Genomic DNA, 18003 nt, shown 5'->3' on the forward strand with positions numbered 1-18003 from the left:
CCCTGGGTAGCCACGGCAACTGCCTCGAGACTGATCGCAGGCCTGTGGTCTACAAAGGCACGAGGTGGCAGCCAAGAAGACCGCGACCTCCCCAATTCCGACGCGGAGTCAACTGCAGACCAACCTCGACGGTGTCTGCGGAATCATTATTTCGTCTGCTTACCCTGACAGTGAGTGGGCGCTGAAGACGTTGTCAGTACTTTTCCCCCCCTTTTTAATGTTTTTTTTGTGTTTTTCTTTTTTCTTTGGTAGAGCCGGGGTCATTCGGGACTAAGAGGAAAGCGTAACATACTCCTTCGTTTTGCTGCACTGCTTCGGCGACCTTTGACAGGCGCTCATGGTTCAGCCAATGCACCCCTCCGAAGGCGCGGATCAGGTCACCAGTCTTTAACCCTGCTTCCGCGGCTGGACTCCCGGGTTCCACTGTATTCACTCGAGCAAAGGGAGTTCCAAGAGAACCGGCGTCCGCGATAGAGCTCTCTGTGGCGGAGGGTTGTGAGGCCGAAGACGGCGCTGTGCCATTAGGAGCTGAGCCGCCGGCCTGGGCATTCTGTAGCTGAGCAAAGTGGGCGTGAAGACCCTTTTCAAGGTGATTCATTACATCTTTGTGGTCATTTCGCAGATGAATGATTCGTACACGCGTTGTTCGGACTGAGGATCTCTCTCAATAAGTCTGGGCGTGGCAGATCATAGGCCGAATTCTACATTCTTGCGCACCTTGAGCAATGTCAATATCATCGCGGGGAAACCCATCAAAGGTTGTGAGAGAGGAAGTCATGTTCACTCCGTGCTGGAAAGCAGTCAGAATTTCCTCTCCGGATGGACTTGACCAATATCAAGATGGGCGTTGCGATCCACTCACCGAGCTGAGAACACTGCTGAGCGCCATGAGCTCCGCCTCGATCCGTTCCTTCTCTTGCATCAACTCGGGCATAGTGAGCTTAGAGAAATCGCGTGGCGCGGCTCCGGACGTCGGTCCGGAGGCCACCGTAGGAGCATGAATATTGTCGTCCATGAGAATGCCCATAAACCGAAGGTGGGGAAGATCCAAGCATCTATCGTTTTGTCGCGGCTGCGGGCTGTCCGGGCGGTGGGGCTGCCAGTCGACCGGTTTGGGGATTCTCAGGAAAGAGCGCTGGCCATTAAGCGCCTTCTAAGCGCTTTTCACGTCAAACACGCGACTCTGAAGAGTGCGAATGCAATTCTGTTGACCATCTTGTGCCTTTCATCCGGGACATTCAGATTGCTCGCTTGGAAAGAAGCTTCAAATATGGAAGCTTTGGATCTGCAATATCTATTATGATCTCATCCCCAAATGTTTGGGATGCGATCCATACTTGTACATTCATCGACATGTCGGGGTCCTTGCGGCTTGCACTCATCGGACTTCCAGGCAGAATCAGAATTGCAACTACATGGGTACTACTTTCCACGATACAACAGATCAAATTCAAATTTGAGGTTGCTCAGCGGCCTCCGCAGCTGCCTGGAATCGGCGCGACCGTAGTGACGCTTCCATTCTTCTATCACGAGGCAAGTAGATGATGGGTACTCTGCCCTTGGAACGCAACAAAAAAAATTGGCATGGCAGCGCCAGCATCTCTTGCCACGCGAATCCAGAGCAGGTCTCAAGTGCTCTCTAGGGGAAGCGCACTTTCCCTCGGAGTCGCCGGCTCCGTCGCGATTGCCAAACAATGAGTGATTCTCCTTTGGATGTACCCTGTAGATTTGTTCGCTCTGATGTCGAGTACTCTGAGCCTTCCCCCGATCTTTGTGGATCTCGTACCAGAGCACAAACTCCTCGGTCACTGTCTGCCGATCTCATGCATTATGGAGGAGATGAAGAATGATGCGATTGAAATTTTGTCAGATGACAGTTCAGTGGAAGGCAAGACAGATTTCCTCGCGAATGAAGAACCAGACATTGCAACTTCCACTGAATCATGTGCGCAGCATCCATTTCAAAAATGGATGGAAAGCTTTCGAGCAAATCGACGGGTCCCGCAAACCGTTCGAGAAAGAGAGGTGATCGGCTGGTACGAGAATGATAGGCTGGACTTGGTTTCTCTCGCCCAGAACGACCAGCTACTGGAAGCACGCCGCAACTCAACGGCATCGGACCGCTCCTCTCAACTGGGAACAGTCAGAACATGGTCACTCGCCGTTACGAGTGTCAGCTGTGGAGCTTCACGAGGGAGAGCTCAGAGTAATGCGGGCCTAAGCATGGTGTCGAGCACTCGAAACTCGGCTGAAAGCTCTCGACCAACGTCGAATCCTGGTGTCGACGAAAATGCGGCCGAAACCCGAGCGACGGACAGACGCCGAATTCTACGGGAATTACTTACAACGGAGGTGGACTATGTGATCGGCTTGAAAGCTCTGATACAGGTGAACTTTACCCTCTGTATTCTCTATGGTAGCTTTCGGCTTAGAGTCTTCAGGTCGTCTCTTTCTTCGAGTTCAGACCCCAATTATCTCAATGCATTGAGGAGATTTGTCTCGTCCATGAGAGATTTCTGCGCCAGCTGCAAGCAATCACGCCAATGTCTTCACCTGAACCGGACGTCTCGTCCAGTCTGGCGTCCCGAGGGCTTGCCAAACGCTTCAGCAGTATCAACCTCTCGTCTTTGAAAAGGATGCGAAGTCGTTCTCTCAGAGCCATGAACTTCAAGGCAATCGTGACGCAACGTGTCCGAGCGGCGAAAGCTGAGCCATCGGAGGCTCTCGAAGTCGCACGCGCTCTTGATAATATGGTGAGTCTTTTTTGAAGTGCTTGGGCTCGACAGCCTCGCTTACCGTACATCCTTTTGGTACAGTCGCGTTCGTTCGTTGTGTATCAAAACTTTTGCAGGAATTACGACGTTTTCACTCAGGATTTGGAAATACTGCAACGATCACTGCCTGACTGGCCCAGTGTCGACAATGGCATCGAAGCACTATCCAAGTCGGTCGCTTCCATCAATCGTCGGAAGCAAGAGGATAAAAAAAGCATGACCTTTAGCGACTTGATGATCAAGGTACCACTCTTCAAGCACTCCCTTTGACTGTGTATGTACACTGACAATCAAGAAGCCTATTCAGCGAATTTGTAGATATCCGCTGCTTCTCCAAGACCTTTTAAAGGAGATTACCATCGGCGACTGCCGATTTTCTCACTATGAAATCGGTCAAATAATAAATCGATTCCGTTGCTCAGTGGCCCAAGTTAACTCGGAAACAGGCAATCCCGTCACGAGGGATCGAATCCGAAAGACAATTCTTCTCCAAGAGAAACTCGAGTGTCCTGAATCGGTATGTGATCAAACCTGTAAAGGGAAAAAATCACCTTGATTTCTAGCTAATTTGAGATATCAAGTCAACCTTGCAGGACGTGTTCAAAGATCTAGGGCCAATGCATCTGTGCGGTGTGTTGTTTGTCACTTATCAGACACCCGGGCAAATCACCGGGAGTTTCATGGTCTGCGTCCTCTTCCCCTGTCATTTCCTCGTTGCCAAACAAATTGAGGGCAAGCGATTGGAAGTTTTGGCCTGTGTATACCTGTTGGACTTGAAGGAAGAGGCCGTACAGAATGGGCAGGGTCAGTTGCAACGGTTCAGGGGTAACGAATTATGATTTACTGAAAGTGTTCAACAGGCCTTGCTTGCTACGGATGTCTGTTTTCGTGGAAATTCCAATTTCTCATGGACGGAGAACACTACGAGTTTGTCCTCAGCGCGTCGTCAGCTGCTGAGGAGAAAGTCTGGCAGACAGAAACTCTGAAATGCTCTGCAGCTCTTACTGAGATGAGGCCTCTGCGGGCTGCGTGGAATTTTCGACAGTACTCTTCGCTCAATCTGCCGCTGGTATCTCTGCACTATATCCAATACCAAGTAAGCTCCCTGTCGCGACGCTCGTCGATGGACTCTGTGGCTATCGCTCGCAAGGCAAGAGTTCAGTCTGTGGTCATCAAAAAGACACATTTTCCCAATTTGACAGAGGATACTGTGGAGGCATCCCCGGAGGGTGAAATTGAACGGCCCAAGACCACGGTCCCGCGAGGAGCGGTCATTGTGACTGCAAAGCGAGGGGACCGTGTTCGACTTGAGAGATTGATCTCGGAGTTTTGCACTACCGATGTCCTACCCTCTCCCGGGATGATTGTCACCCGCAGCGATCAGTTTCGCCGGCGCTCCATCATGCGGCATCTCACTCTCTCCACTGCATTTGGGCGACGGGGCACTTCCAAAGACGTTTCAAGTCAGGAGGAGTACCTTTTCGGTGATGCACGACCTGTCGAGTATTCCAGCGGAGAAGAAAAGATCCTCCTCGCCGCAACAGTCGACGGGGCCGACGACCCCCGCTGCTCGGCGGATGCCGCCTGTGAATCGCCCCAAACGCCCACTTCTGCTGGAGAACAACGGGCCATTCGGTCGCAGGTTTCAACCGGAGAAATGTTCAATTCGATCTGCTGGGAACCAAGTGAACATGGGAATCATCCAGAGGCCTCTACCCCTGGGTCTCCCTCTCGCAAGAAATGGTTCGATTCACTCTCCCCGCGGAGATTGATGCGATCACGGCCCAGCTTGAATTTCGAGGATTGAACGGCCCGCAGAACTTTGGTCAACACTTGAGGGCGTGCGGGTAGCTGAGCAGATTGGTGTTGAATATGTCATGTTCAACGGGGCCATCCGAAACGTAGTGCGCCTAGGTATTCTTTTAGCGTACGAGAGGCGATGTCAATATTTTTAGCCCATATCGCGGGCCCGGAAGCGAATGTATGTGTATGCATCATCCACGTAGGTAGTCCACCTGTAGGTAGTCAGTGGTCCGTCTCATCGTTCGTGTCTTGGATACCGACTAGGCTACCGTCGGCCTGGAGACACGTCAACAGGCCTCCGATAATTAGAGCCGGCTCTGACGCCATTGTGGGGGATACACAAGTCCACCAGCAGTGGGAGATCCCCTTTCATGTGGAGCTCGATTCCCACCCAGGCAAAAGTGAGGGAGGTCCACGACGCAACGACAGACGTGAAGGGCTTCTCTCACTTTCCTATTCTTTCGATCCTGCGCTCTCTTCACTGTACAGACTTCAGATAGCTGCGTCAATGTTGTGAGCTCCCAGGCCTCCACCCGAATACGTGGGGCCACCATCTCATAAGGTCGGGCCCGCGCGCAAGTGGTACCTGAATCCTCCAGACTGCGATAGCACCTGGATGTCCATGTTCTCGCTCAGATGGTCATGAAGATAATATAAGATCTGGAGTACCTCCATAGAACTGTGCTTGTCCACCAGTTGCCTCCGACCTTGAATACTACAAGAGTCGATGTATAATTCTCTCCGTGTGGGTGCAACTCATAGATATCTATGTGTTTGTAAGGAAGCAACGGTGCTCTCTACATAGACCTCCAGTAGGACAACCTTTGGCGCCCGGTTGTTTCCAAATTCTTCAAGCTCGACCGTGAAAAACGGCTCTAGTAACACTGAACAGGGCGACGTTTGCCAGGGAGCTGATTGCCGCTTGTGGGAATGACGTCGTGTGCGGTTTCGCCGGTGGAATCATTCTGGAGGCGCGGCTGTGGAGGCTGGAGGGGACCCACGATGGGCCCTGTCGATGATCGTGAGGATTGTTTTGGAGGGGCATCAGTTCTGCCGGTCGTTTCCCTCTCGGGCGATGGACTTTTCTCGCGTGACATGCCCGTCCGTCGCGACGTGTGATCCACTTCCCAACCGGCGGACGAGGCAGGCAGGTGACGTCATCCATCATCACGAGTACTTTAAAGCTTCCCACCCCGCCTTTCTCATCATTGACATTCGACTCTCACATTACAGCTCTTTCCAAATCTCTCAATTGACCACAATAACCCCAATCATCCTTTCTTTTCACATCCTCATCCATCAAGATGCCTCGCGCCAACGACAACACTCACAAGATCTTCTTCAAGGGTCAGTCCGAGGACTTCATCGTCTTCGTTGATGACTTGGAGATCCTGAAGAAGTGGAAGGAGGACCGCAGTGTCCCCTTGACTGATGTCCTGAACGGCTGGAAGATCTTTGTCACTCACGGGTAAGTCTTTGCCTTTGCGTGTTGTCTTGTCATATAGCTTCGAGGTGCCTTGCGCACCTGGTCGAGACTTTTTCAAGTTTTCGCTCAGCAGCTGACATTAACCTTTCTCTTCATGCAGCCACGGTGCCCAGGGTGTCCTCGACACTGCCAGCAAGGCTGCTCTCGAGAGCGAGTTTGGTACCTCCAAGGAGGAAGAGTGCATGGTTAAGATTCTGGAGAACGGCTCCTACCAGACCACCACGGTATGTCCCGGATTTTCTAGGAGATATCGTCTGAATGGTCCACTGTACTCGGTTAGACAGACTGACATTTGATATTTTAGACACGCGAGCGTGATGGCTCCAAGAACGACTCCAAGGGTGCTGTCGCCAATGGCCGGTAAATGCTCATCGTGTGATCATTTCCACGACTGATTCCGCGCCTCGGTGATGGTTCTTTCTGCTTCTACTGGGTCGATATCTTGACTGTTTGCCTTCTCTCGACCGTGATTACCACCTTTTATGATTTGATTCGATAATCTCATTTCAATCTGACTCGGCCAAGCGAAATTTCGGAACCGGAGCACGGGACCACCATTGTTGTCTGGACGCAGTGGCTGGATCGGTCGTCGTGTTCTCACCGCGGCGAAGAAGACAGACGCTTCATTGTTCTCGAGAGAACCCTTGGCTTCCCATTTGGATTCGATTGCATTAGTTAGCAGTGACAGGCTTCTCATACCTGACTATCATGAAGTTACGAGAAAATTTCATCCATAATGAACTCGTCTCACAATGTTCCACAATTCGTCTTTTTTCATCCCGTAGTAGCTGCGAGTCAGAGCAACTGTGCTAGTTGAGCATAAGGTCGGCGGATCTAGATGGGAACTCATAGCGTTTGCAAGTTCGAGCTTGAATGGATGACATGAAGAAAAAAAAACCATTCATAGAATTTGACTTAGTCTATTTGACAATTACTCAGAGCGTCTAGTGGGGGTATAGAGAAAATTGATTGCCTCGAAAAGGGCGTGCCACACACCGAGAACTGGCACTTGAACATCATCCAATCACTCGATTTTCGGCGTGATAGGCACAAACCCCGTCTCAGCCCGCCGCTTGACCACCCAAGCCCCCAACTCCGCCCAGATAGCCTCCTTCTCCGGGATACTCATCCCCGCGGCAAGTCCACTCGTGGTTGTGGCAACAAAGACAGGAGCTCCCTCCCAGTCACCGTCCGCAGTGCAGCCCATATTCTCCGCCGGATCCTGCCAGCCGTACCGAAACTCTTCTTTTCGAATTGCCCGTCCGCGACGCACGCGCCATACAGCTTCCCAGATGCCCTTGCCGACGAGACAGACCGCCTCGGGTCGCTGAGCAGCCACCTTGGCTTCGAGGACGGGGATTCCGGCGTCCATCTCAGCCTTGGTGAGCATGCTGGCGTCGCGCGATGGTCGTTCAACGATGTTGGTGTTGCCGACGTTGTACAAGGCGGGTAGTTTGTATGTGTCGGAGGGCGGGTGGCGGATCGAGGTGATACCGGAGGAGTGGAGGAGTTTCCAGTATAGATTTGATGGGTGTGCATAGGCAAATCCGGTGGTCCCGGTGAGAATGCCCGGGTTCACACCTACGAGGAGGAGAGTCAGGTTCGGCGGGATGGTATCTTGAAGAAGGGAGTCTGCGGCTGTTGGCGTGTACGTGGGAAGGGCCTTTCGGGGCCGGGCAGTCTTTTTCGGGGAAGCTCTGGACGAGGATGATGATTTGGGGTTAATTGCAGAGGATGATGAGCGTGAGCGAGTCACGCGACTCGTCCGGTTGATAATGGCGTTCGAAGATGATGCCGATGCCGCGCTGCTGGATCTCTCGATTTTGAGTCTAATGGGATCGGCAGTCGCGGTGCGGCTTCGTTTCTTGTTCACTTGCAATCCTTCCATGTTACTTGGCGAGACTTCTCTTTTGACTTGTGACTCGACAGCGTCCGCGCCAGTGTTTGATGGACTTGTGCTCAGCTCTGTCGTTGCGCCGGCTGCATTGCCGCCAAGGAGGAATCGGTTCAGCTTGCCATGGAAGCTGGTGATTCGGTCTACCGAGGTATCTTCCAAAATGGGAGATTCAGGGCTCTGTCCTCGTGGGTTTGGTTGCGCATTCATCTTGATGTCTGGCAGGGACATGGTCTTTTGCCCTGTTTGTTGGGTGTGTGAGGCCCAGGATTGGACGGTAGGTTTGAGATCAGACGGCTGATGTTGGGGCTGATAGAATATCAGACTTGGGAAAAGTGGCCTCACATCATCTGAAATGTAGCGGTTGCCGAGCAGCCCTGGCAGCTGTCACTTGTCAATCCACAAATTGCACCAGCATTACGTCGTGATTCTTTCCCCGGGGCCTTGTCTCTGTCGATCAGTCACGTGGGGTTGAGTGGGTCAGTCAGAAATGATGATCTCCATATTAGAGCCCCTCTGTATATCCGTTAGGTATATCATCACATACATACGTACTATGGTGAACAGTCCTATATAGTATAAAGTATTTCGCACTCATTCTAATAGGCTGTTACAATTCTTTCAAGATGTTTGTGGGACTAGAGATTCTAATGAGATAAATGACTAGATTATGACGGCTGAATAATGACCGGAAAAGTCGTTTGAGACGAAGAAAGAATACAGTTTACCTAGCTCCAGGAAGCAAAGGAAAAGGCTACCAAATTCTGCATTTGGTGCACTTACTGGGATCTAAGGAATGTGTGTAGCTTGGGGGGCTATTCTCGTTCCTCTCTAACGGGATGCTGAAAAACTCAGCTGTAAGAGCAGAATGTCCTCCCACGTCCTTGGGACGCTGGGCCTCTCACAATGCACTGACAACCTACGTGAGATACTCCAAACTCAAGAAAAGGGGTATGTTCAAATAAGTCGCAATCCACTAGGTACTTAATGTTTTTGTCTTTTAATAACTTCTTCCCTGGTCGTCGACACACAGACCAAGAGACTTCTTTCTCGAGCCCTCGCGCAGGGCATCTCTCTGCTTTCAATAAAACCTTGAATATTCACCTAAAATTTTGGCCAGTGAGGCCCCGATGACAGATTAGTGCTGCACGCTCGATTGTGAATGAACTCAGCCAGGCCTTTCAGTGCATTATTCCGGTCCATTATCGACCTTATGGATTTCATCTGGTTCAGTCATTTGCGTCTTCTCTCCAACTGCACTCTCTTTCCGTTCTTTCAATTTTTGGTGAAAAGCCAATGTCCATTCATCCGGATCCCATGCAAGAGGCCTCGTTTTCATCTCTTCCAGCTTTCGAGCCACCAATTGTTCCATCTCATCCCTTTCCTGATCATCCAGCAGCTCGAGTCTCTCTTTCCATGCTTCCTTGGGGCTTTGAGTAGGCCTGAAAAAGCGTGGATCGATCTTCTCCCAGTAGATTGTATCAAAGGCAAAACTATGCAATACTGCATAAGAAATCCAGAAATCTCCACTTTCTCAACTCTGCTGCATACGGCCAGAGAGCCGTTGGTGATCGTCCAACCGACCCTGTTGGATCATGCTCTCTTCACAATCTTTCAGGACCTTGATAAATGTCTTGAGGCGATGATCAAATGTTCTCGTCCAGATCTCCAGGCCTTTGGGCCAGTACTCGGGCTTCTCGATAAGCAACCACCAGGGTGGCGCATAAGAAAATTCAGCGGGGGCTGCGTATGTGAATTCCCAGTCCACCACGCCGGCAATTTTCAAATCGCTATGAAGGAGCACATCGGCCGGACGTAAATCATCACACCATATCTTGAAGGGTCCTTCCTCGAGTAAGGGATCGGTGAGTCGCTTGTCCCTGGCAAGCTTACGGAATAGCCCCCTTGCCACGAATTTTCGCCGACAGTCGTCTGCAGATTCCACAGAATCATTTCGTTGGTGGACAAGATGCTCAATGTTCAGGTCCGCGAGAGCTTCAAAGTAAGACGAGGAAGTAGTGAATGTAGTATGTAGACCAGGAAGTTTCGACTGTGGTAGGGTTCCTAGCCGGACAAGTTCATTCATATTCATAGACAAGGGCCGGCGGGCTACTTCCCAGGTGAAGTCGTCGATTTGGCGTAAAGATCCTATCCGGGGCAAAGAGGGGACAGAAAGCTGGAGCAAGATACCTGCTAGCTGTCTATATAGCGTTTCAAGCCTCTCTTGGTCGATAGCCGGATTTAGGATCCCGCGCTCGTCTATCGGACATCCTGGAGTATTGAGAGCTTCGTACATTTTGGTTTCATGTTCGATGTAGTCCATTATAATGAATGGGCTCAGTTCAAGGGGGCTCTCCTTCTTGGTTCCCGACTGGTAGATAAAGGGAATAGGTATTGACGTCTTGTCTATAAGAAATCGCATTATGGCAACCTCATTCACAACCTTTTCCTCAGGGAAGAAGACTGCGCCGGGTTGCGACAACCGGATAACAGAGGCTTCATTTTCATCCTTCAATTGTAAAGAGATATTATAGGAGCCTTTGCTGAGTATAGCAAAATCGGTCCCAATACCTCCATTCTGCTCAAGCATGAAATATCGATCGGTCTCAAGATGTCATGTTTCAGAAATTGAGCTAGCCAATTTTCAGATGTTTCCTCTGCTTGCTCCCATGCCACGTCATCAGGGCACATTCGCGGTTGCATGTTTGTGTCGAAAGATTCGCAGGATAGTGCAAATTTGAGCTTAATCAAGACAAGTGGAGAATTTCCTCAGAGGAGTCAGGCACAAGATGAGAGAACAAGAATGCAGCTCCGTTGGGACGGAGCTGTGACATGGACTCAAAAAAACAAATTACTAATCCTATATTCACCAATGAGACTTGAGAAAGTTTGAACGGTGGTGGGCACAGAGCTATTGACACATTAAGATTTCCCCAACTTGAGCTTGCCTCGAAGGTACTCAGGAGCATTGGTCTATAGTCCATGTACGCACCGTCTTGGTAGAGTCACACCGGGAGCAATCACAGGAACGGAGGTTCTCCCTCCAATATGATGCGCCAATCATCTCATGGCCGGGCAGCTTTGCAACAACCGGAAGTTACAGGGGTGATGTGATCGCCAAGCGAATGGATACGGCGGGTCCGTGGAGGTGGGGAGTTGTAGGGACGGTGGTTGACTGATGAAGAAAATGAAGGTAAATAATAATACGGCGAAAAAATTATTCTAGCTCAGCGGATGACTCTCATGGTGCTAGCATTTTTACATAGAGGCATTTCATAGAAAAATGAAGTCTCCAGCCGATGATCTAGTCATCCAGGTTTGTAGATCTCTAAAAGCGTCAAAATCATTCTTTTCGATGGAAATTGCCCCTGTAGGGTCGTGCCAGTGTTGAGTTCTTTTTGTTTCCGTGCTGCATAGGGACTCCCCAATATATCGGCAGCTATCGAAGTCGATGAGAACAAACGTGCCTTCTTCATCGAGCATAATATTGGCAGGATTGATATCGTTATGGACAAGCCCAAGCGAGTGAAGATGTTTAATGGCATTTAGGAGTCCTTGAAGGCCGATTTTCATACTCTCTGTCACTAGTTCGCGGCGACTCGAAAGAAAGGCGGCCTTATTAAGGCGTTGAGGATTGACTGCTTCAAGCAACGTAGTCTGATATCGTTTGAAGCATAAGCCAGAGACTCGACCGTGGCTTTCATTGTAGCCGTAATAAGCCGCAATATTCGGATGGGGGTTCTTCCGGAGGATTTCACAGGTTTCAACTTCACGAGAGATTCGCTTTTCGAGATTCCCATCGATATATGCGGGGAGACTTGGCGTTTTCAAAAACACCGCAGACCAAGTTGTTTTAATCTCTGGGCCCCTATCCTCAATCGGGATACGCTTCAGTTCTTGAAGTTTTTCGAGCGTATTCGGAGATTCATGTCGATTTGGCCATTTCCCAGAATATAAGATACCATCCCGTCGGGCAAAAATCTGAACATAAGAAAACCTCATTTGGCCATCAATTCTTTTGAAGGCCTCATTATTTTGTATAATTTCCATATTGATGTGATGATTTGTTATAGGAAGGTATGATAACAGATGGGCTTTGTGGATTTGGTAGCATTAGGAGATTCGGTAGACTTCCGGCGGTCTTGAATCTTCTTGGTAGAAGCTGCACGTCATGTTCCCCAAAACTAGATGTTGGGTCATCTCACAGTCACTACTCAGTTACACTATGGAGGAAGTTCCGTTTAAGATAAGCCATTGGTGGGTAGTAGTGAGGTTAACTATGAATGCTTTTCCAGCTTACTGGCTCTCCTGATTTCAAACTAAACCCTTCAGCGACCCGTACGATTTGCGATCTTCGCAATCACCTCAGACTTCTGTTCCCTAAGTTTCAACTTCTGCCGGCCTGTTGATACTAGATGAAAACTCCTCTCCCAGTGTTGCACCTCTGAAACACGTCCCTGACTTGTTGAAATGCATTAAGGAGTCACTGGTTTGGATCTGGGAAGCTCGTGAAAAATAACAAAGTCATATTCTATCTCGAAAGCGAAATACCGAGGGCGACCTTTGAGATGAGTATATGAGGCTTGTCGAAGGGGAGAGTCGCTAATTTCCTAACTTGTATGCCAAAGCCCCTAACAAAGACTCATCACTAACCACCAATTGACAGGTAGATATCTACTATATACGTGCTAATACCGATCCATCTAAAACGTTTATTCTCCAAGCGTTACTTTCCCTTTGATGTAAAATAGTATAACTACCATCTATGCCTGACCAACTAGGTTAAGTGCGGGGCGAAAACATGGAGCCCAGACCTTATTCCAGACTTTTTCAATGGGCGTTCTCTTCGAGTTGGCTTATTCTGCTCAGTGACAGAGTCTTATTTTGGGACCGAATCATGCGCACTCACCAAGGACAATTCTTCAATCTTGCCAATAACTCTTCCAGGCCCCTGCACCAGCATTGTGGTAGATATCCGATCTGAAAGAATGGATAGAGATTCAGCTATAGATTGATCATTTTTGCAAGCCGCCGTGTCCGCAGATATCGGGACACGTTGTACCCGTCAACAAAGAAGTGGATGTCGAATACCCGGTTTTACAGCTGGTCAAGTGCTGTCATTGTCGGAATCAAGGACACCTTGGGATTTCTCTGGGACCTCGATGATGAGCCACTTGAATTCGCGAAAACAGACGACTCTGCCTGTCGTGGCAAATTGAAAGAAGCTCACTACAACCCGGAACAGAGGCGATTACAAGTTGCGTCAAACTTGAGAATCTACAAAGCTGAGCAAAGGAATTGACCATTTCATGGAGGTGAAGGGCACAAATCAAATCTGTCAGACCAGGAAGAAAAGTGAGATTAGAAGTTTTCCAGGTTACCTGGCTTTCGGTAGCACATAAGATGTAGAGGGTTGTACTGCGTGATTAAGCGTGACCAACCAAGGCTTACCCAACTGGCCTCTACTGAGTAGGGTCCCCCATCACCGCAACGATACTCATCTCGTAATGTCCAGTTTGTTGAGCAGCAGTCACAAAATCCTTCACGGTGAGGTCAAGCCCTTTCTCACTCAAAAGATCTTCTCCCACATTGATTGCACCTCGCATGTAAGGCCCGGCCAACCCCCCATTCAATTCCCAGACTTGGCCATCTTTCTGTACGAATGCCATGAAATGGTGCTGGTTATCCTCACGCGGCGAGGGAGCCCGAGAAGATCCACGTGAAGCTGCATCCATATGAGCTTCTTCAAGAAATTTCGACTCATAGAGTAACCGTGCTCGCTCTGCGGGCGCCAGACCGATAGCTTGCCGGCGAAGGCCATCGAGCGGCGTGCCGGGTTGAACATATCGACCGCCACGGAGATTAAATACCACATGGAGAAGGGCCATCAACCCACACGCATGATTGATCGTCTGTCTCATCCACAGAATTGGTTCATCGGGGCCCGAACCCTGGTACTCGGGGATCGCTAGCCCATCGGTGGGACGGGCATAGCTGAAGATGGCCGTTTCCGCTAGTACAATCAAAGCATGGCAAGGTCCTAGAGAAGATTCGCGAAGATGGTTGGAAGATAGGGAGATAATGTCTTTGAATTGAAGTTCTCTTGTGACGCCGAGGTTCTGGCACAGATGACGGAGAACCTCGGGGTTGTTTTCTGTGTCGCGTTACCATCAGCTTTGTGGCAACTCTCGTGTGCGGAAGGTACAAAAAATACCGAGAGGAATGAATGTCTTGCAACCATCGATGATCTCTGCTGATGGAGGTGCAGGCATCTTGTTTTCTTGTAAGTAAAGCTTTTTGGGCTGATTTTCAAGGTGGAAGCAAAGAAGAGGGGTGCGTCCACGTCAGAGACTTTGCTTGGAACAAATATTGGACCGTGGCTACTACCCGTCGGCGATGGGAGATGTAAGCTTTGGACGACACGCGCAGATGGATGGAACAGCATCCCCTTCCATCACACTCTCGGGCCGGTAACTGCCTAGGTACCTATCTGCAATAGTGCTCTATGGGTCAGCAGGTTATGCACGTCTATTGGAACTCCTCAACTTTGAAATTTGAAGCTTATCCTAATGATCGAGGCTTAGTATCTTCTCTGTACTCATGAGCGCTCTCACTTTATAAGCACTCTGAGTTACGTTTCCGGAACCAAAGAGTCATCTGTGGAGTTATCAGTCATTGCACTTTGGTTTTGAACTGCTCTTATCTACAAGTACAACCCCCCTTTCGAATGAAATTCGCATGCTTGTGAGCTTTGCTGGATGCTGAAAGTTGAATGAATCATTGAAATTAAAGTGATATCAAGTCTCATTATTCATTGATCATAATCATGACGCCCTCCATGATACACCGGGCGGGCTCCCGAAGCGTTATGCTTTCAGGATTTTCGATCGTTTCGGTAACGTCCAGGGCTCAGGGCAAACGATCTATCAGACGAGTTTTTCGCATCAGCATCTTTGTCCAAGCCTTCCACGTGATTCATGTAGCCAACGTACCTCGCCTTCGCTATAAGCCCAAAAGTACACACCAATGCCAATCAGATAGTAGAGGGCCGGGTCCGTCCCTTGATAAAGCAGGGCCGCGAAAAGAGCGCTGAGCGGATACACGATCAATCGAATTTCGATACTACGATGCGGCAAGGATCCTGCCAAAGGTCGCAAGGGCCATTCCCAGGCGATACCGATGAGACCCATGAGCAAGTTTAGCGTTTGGAGAACGGGGACCGGAGCGACGGCAGCATCGAGATTCTTGGAGATGAAGTCCCAGAAGACTTTGGGCCAGATAAAGCCTTGTATGGCACTGATGATCTGGTCTATGATGTATCAGTCTCCACTCGCCGTGGTCGAATATTTGAGTAGAAAGGGTGATGGATGTCACTTACAGGCTGCCGCCGTGAGGATAATGAGTCGCGCCCAGTGATTTTTGATGAGCCTGCCCATCCTGACTAGTGATGCGGTTCTTCAGGTGGCCTTTGTCGCGCTCTTCCTTCAATGACTTCTTGACCAGAAACGAAGCCTGAAGTACCCGAACAAATTTTCCGGCGATCAAAGTAAGGATAATCGGTCCAGAAATCCGGTGATGAGCTTTTGTGCTCGAATATGAAGGCACCTCGAAGCTGTCGAGATAACGGAGCTCCTGGGACTCTCCTGGTGATGCCGCAGCAATTCAATTGCAATTCTACAAATCCACAGACACTAAACTTCGCGACTGTCTCATCGCCAGAGCATGACGGATGTATACTCAGAGTAAGTCTCAGTCGAAGATTCCTCCCGATGCTTATTGTTTTCTGCAGGCGGGGTTCGAGGTGTATAAGAGATCTATACTTAGACCCACTCCACTCGCGCAAGCTGACCTGCATCCTCAATCCCTCGCGACAAGAGATTCATGAACGGGCCCCAACCACTCACTCTTCTTGCTCGCGGGCAGCTCTTTTTGCTTCCTGGATTGAGTCGATGTGACTCGCTAGTCATCGATGGCCTCCCCCCTCCAGCTACTGAAGAGTGCTCGTTCCCCGTGTGATTGGGCGGACGACGCATGTGACGGAGCGGATCACTTTGCGTGGGACGAGCGAATCAGCGGGCGCTCCAGGCCTGCCTCGGCGTGACGAGATGCAGTGATGCCGCTCGTGGCACGCGCGGACCGGATTTCGTGGACCTGCCTAAATCCTGGATTGCTACGATGGAATCACCCCCCTCGCTTCATTGCAGCATTGAAGCATTGCAGGATTATCATATGGCACACAATTTGAAGAATTCTACTGTCAGTGGGTGGGGATGAGGGTTCTGGCCCGATTTGTCAAGAGATTATGAGATCTCCCCAGCCATCACCGTCTGACCACCAGCCATGGAATTCGGAATAGCTTGGCAATCTGACTGGAGCATCAGCGAAGAGGGACAGGCAGTCAGGCACGGCACTGAATGCGCTGTGCAGCGGACTCTGAGATCGCACCAATGCCTTTATTATTGCATTGCGTTGCCGATGGATTAGGATGAGGCAAAGACTGTACCCTAGACATCCCCGTGCAAGTACCCATTGATGCTTGACGAGGCAAACATCCAATGAACCCGGAGGACAACCCTTGTCCAGCTTCAAATTGTGGACCCAAGCCTTCCCGAAAGCAAACCAGCCATTTGGGAGTTTTTCTTTTATAACTCGTGGCTGGAGACTGTCGTGCCGCAGACTTGGGATGGTCACATCGCTTCTCCGCCCGGGGGTGACCAGCTCGCTTGGCTCGATCTCGCCGGTGCAAGAAGCCATGATACTTGAGGAGGTTCTCAAATAGGAAAAAAGAGCCGCTATGGATCAATCATGGAAACCCTATAGCCCAGTCGGAATGGAACATCACGCCTCTACTTGGTCCAGTTGTCTGATTGACAGTCCAGTTCGCCCACAGGTAGTCTGACCAGTGAGTCTCGAAATCGTCGTCCGCCCGATCAGATTCGTGGTTCCATCCTGTGTGACAAGGACGAGCGCTTGCAGAATGCATTTCATAGGCTCATCGGACCAGTGACAGTCGACTTGGGCTTCATTTGCCGCTGACCGTCGAACCCCTCTGGATTACTGGAGAAATTCTCAATTCGATGCCTTCCCCCTCTTTCCCTCTCTTCTCGGCATTGGGGGCATGTTCTCATCTAGAATGTGTCCAGGACAGAGTCGTTCGTGCACCTATCGGCAAGGCGACGCTTTCCACTGTGCATCACTAGCGAGCCATGTGGAATTTTTAGGGCCGTTCCTGGACGCAAGAGACAGACACCATGACTTGCCCATGTTGACTCAAATAATCGACTCATGCCGATGAAATTTTTTTTTGCCTCCCCAGCCAATCGATCATGGGCCAAGCAATATGCAAAAAAAATCATGCAGTATCTCATTGTAACAGCGAGTAGTCTTTTGCCCGGTTCGGATGGCGAGGTACAGATACATCCCCCACGACATCCACAGACGAAATATCCAGGAGAACAGACCGTTCCTGCCAAGATCAATGCGGCAGCTCAGATGCTCGACTTGGGCATCGTGAAGGACCACCGAGTGGAAAATTGTATCGTATTCTTCTCCCAAAGGACCTCCAAAAGTCCAGTGGAATGTACGGTGTGCAAAAAGATGGAGAGTTCCGAGCAGCCGGCGACCTTTCACGTGCCCCCAATGCACTAATGACCTGAAGGGACCAAGCACCTATCACATTTCATCCAAGGTCATGGCGCTCGTGGCGCTCTTTCAAGGCATTTTGAACGAGCACAGACATCGCTGGGCCGGAGAGATGTTTGGAAATGACCGACCCAGCTCAGACTTGATTTGAGTGGGCGCATCCCATCCCATCTTCGGAGGGCACTCGGCTACGGGCACCGAGTGGTCGCTCGATGCCCGCGATGGACGAATTAATTATAGATCAAGCCTTGATCCCCGTTCGCCCCTTCCCCTCATGCTGACACCCCTGCAGCTAACACCTAGTCCTGCCACCTCGCCGCAGAAGGGAAAAAAAATTCCGTGCAGTGGACCTCCAGGTCTGGATTGAGCAATCTATCTTTGGCGATCCATGTCATCGTAGAGGG

General features: G+C 50.2%; 8 protein-coding genes across 8 annotated transcripts; 2 read left to right on the top strand and 6 right to left on the bottom strand.

The window, feature by feature from the left end:
• Positions 1-49: 49 nt before the first annotated feature.
• POX_a01834 (26S proteasome non-ATPase regulatory subunit 9) lies at positions 50-1027 on the bottom strand (the record flags this gene model as incomplete). The annotated part of the gene is made up of 4 exons (XM_050110758.1): positions 50-181; positions 293-651; positions 718-790; positions 863-1027. The coding sequence occupies 4 exons, from the start codon at positions 1025-1027 to the stop codon at positions 50-52; spliced, it is 729 nt and encodes a 242-aa protein (XP_049974526.1).
• Positions 1028-1830: 803 nt separating this feature from the next.
• Positions 1831-4581, top strand: POX_a01835 (uncharacterized protein; the record flags this gene model as incomplete). Its single annotated transcript, XM_050110759.1, has 7 exons — positions 1831-2388; positions 2442-2753; positions 2817-3017; positions 3070-3166; positions 3221-3291; positions 3356-3578; positions 3635-4581. 7 exons carry the CDS (start codon positions 1831-1833, stop codon positions 4579-4581), a joined length of 2409 nt encoding a protein of 802 aa, XP_049974527.1.
• Positions 4582-5881: 1300 nt separating this feature from the next.
• Positions 5882-6427, top strand: POX_a01836 (uncharacterized protein; the record flags this gene model as incomplete). The annotated part of the gene is made up of 3 exons (XM_050110760.1): positions 5882-6045; positions 6164-6287; positions 6368-6427. The coding sequence occupies 3 exons, from the start codon at positions 5882-5884 to the stop codon at positions 6425-6427; spliced, it is 348 nt and encodes a 115-aa protein (XP_049974528.1).
• Positions 6428-7087: 660 nt separating this feature from the next.
• On the bottom strand, positions 7088-8188 carry POX_a01837 (uncharacterized protein; the record flags this gene model as incomplete). Its single annotated transcript, XM_050110761.1, has 1 exon — positions 7088-8188. The coding sequence occupies one exon, from the start codon at positions 8186-8188 to the stop codon at positions 7088-7090; it is 1101 nt and encodes a 366-aa protein (XP_049974529.1).
• A 958-nt stretch (positions 8189-9146) lies between these two features.
• On the bottom strand, positions 9147-10547 carry POX_a01838 (uncharacterized protein; the record flags this gene model as incomplete). Its single annotated transcript, XM_050110762.1, has 2 exons — positions 9147-9460; positions 9509-10547. 2 exons carry the CDS (start codon positions 10545-10547, stop codon positions 9147-9149), a joined length of 1353 nt encoding a protein of 450 aa, XP_049974530.1.
• A 683-nt stretch (positions 10548-11230) lies between these two features.
• On the bottom strand, positions 11231-12007 carry POX_a01839 (uncharacterized protein; the record flags this gene model as incomplete). The annotated part of the gene is made up of 1 exon (XM_050110763.1): positions 11231-12007. The coding sequence occupies one exon, from the start codon at positions 12005-12007 to the stop codon at positions 11231-11233; it is 777 nt and encodes a 258-aa protein (XP_049974531.1).
• Positions 12008-13419: 1412 nt separating this feature from the next.
• Positions 13420-14229, bottom strand: POX_a01840 (uncharacterized protein; the record flags this gene model as incomplete). The annotated part of the gene is made up of 2 exons (XM_050110764.1): positions 13420-14111; positions 14172-14229. 2 exons carry the CDS (start codon positions 14227-14229, stop codon positions 13420-13422), a joined length of 750 nt encoding a protein of 249 aa, XP_049974532.1.
• Positions 14230-14823: 594 nt separating this feature from the next.
• On the bottom strand, positions 14824-15393 carry POX_a01841 (uncharacterized protein; the record flags this gene model as incomplete). Its single annotated transcript, XM_050110765.1, has 3 exons — positions 14824-14880; positions 14950-15266; positions 15336-15393. 3 exons carry the CDS (start codon positions 15391-15393, stop codon positions 14824-14826), a joined length of 432 nt encoding a protein of 143 aa, XP_049974533.1.
• Positions 15394-18003: the final 2610 nt, after the last annotated feature.

The sequence above is a fragment of the Penicillium oxalicum genome, chromosome I (genome assembly GCF_001723175.1).
Source record: "Penicillium oxalicum strain HP7-1 chromosome I, whole genome shotgun sequence".
In the NCBI taxonomy this organism is placed as follows: Eukaryota; Fungi; Ascomycota; class Eurotiomycetes; order Eurotiales; family Aspergillaceae; genus Penicillium; species Penicillium oxalicum.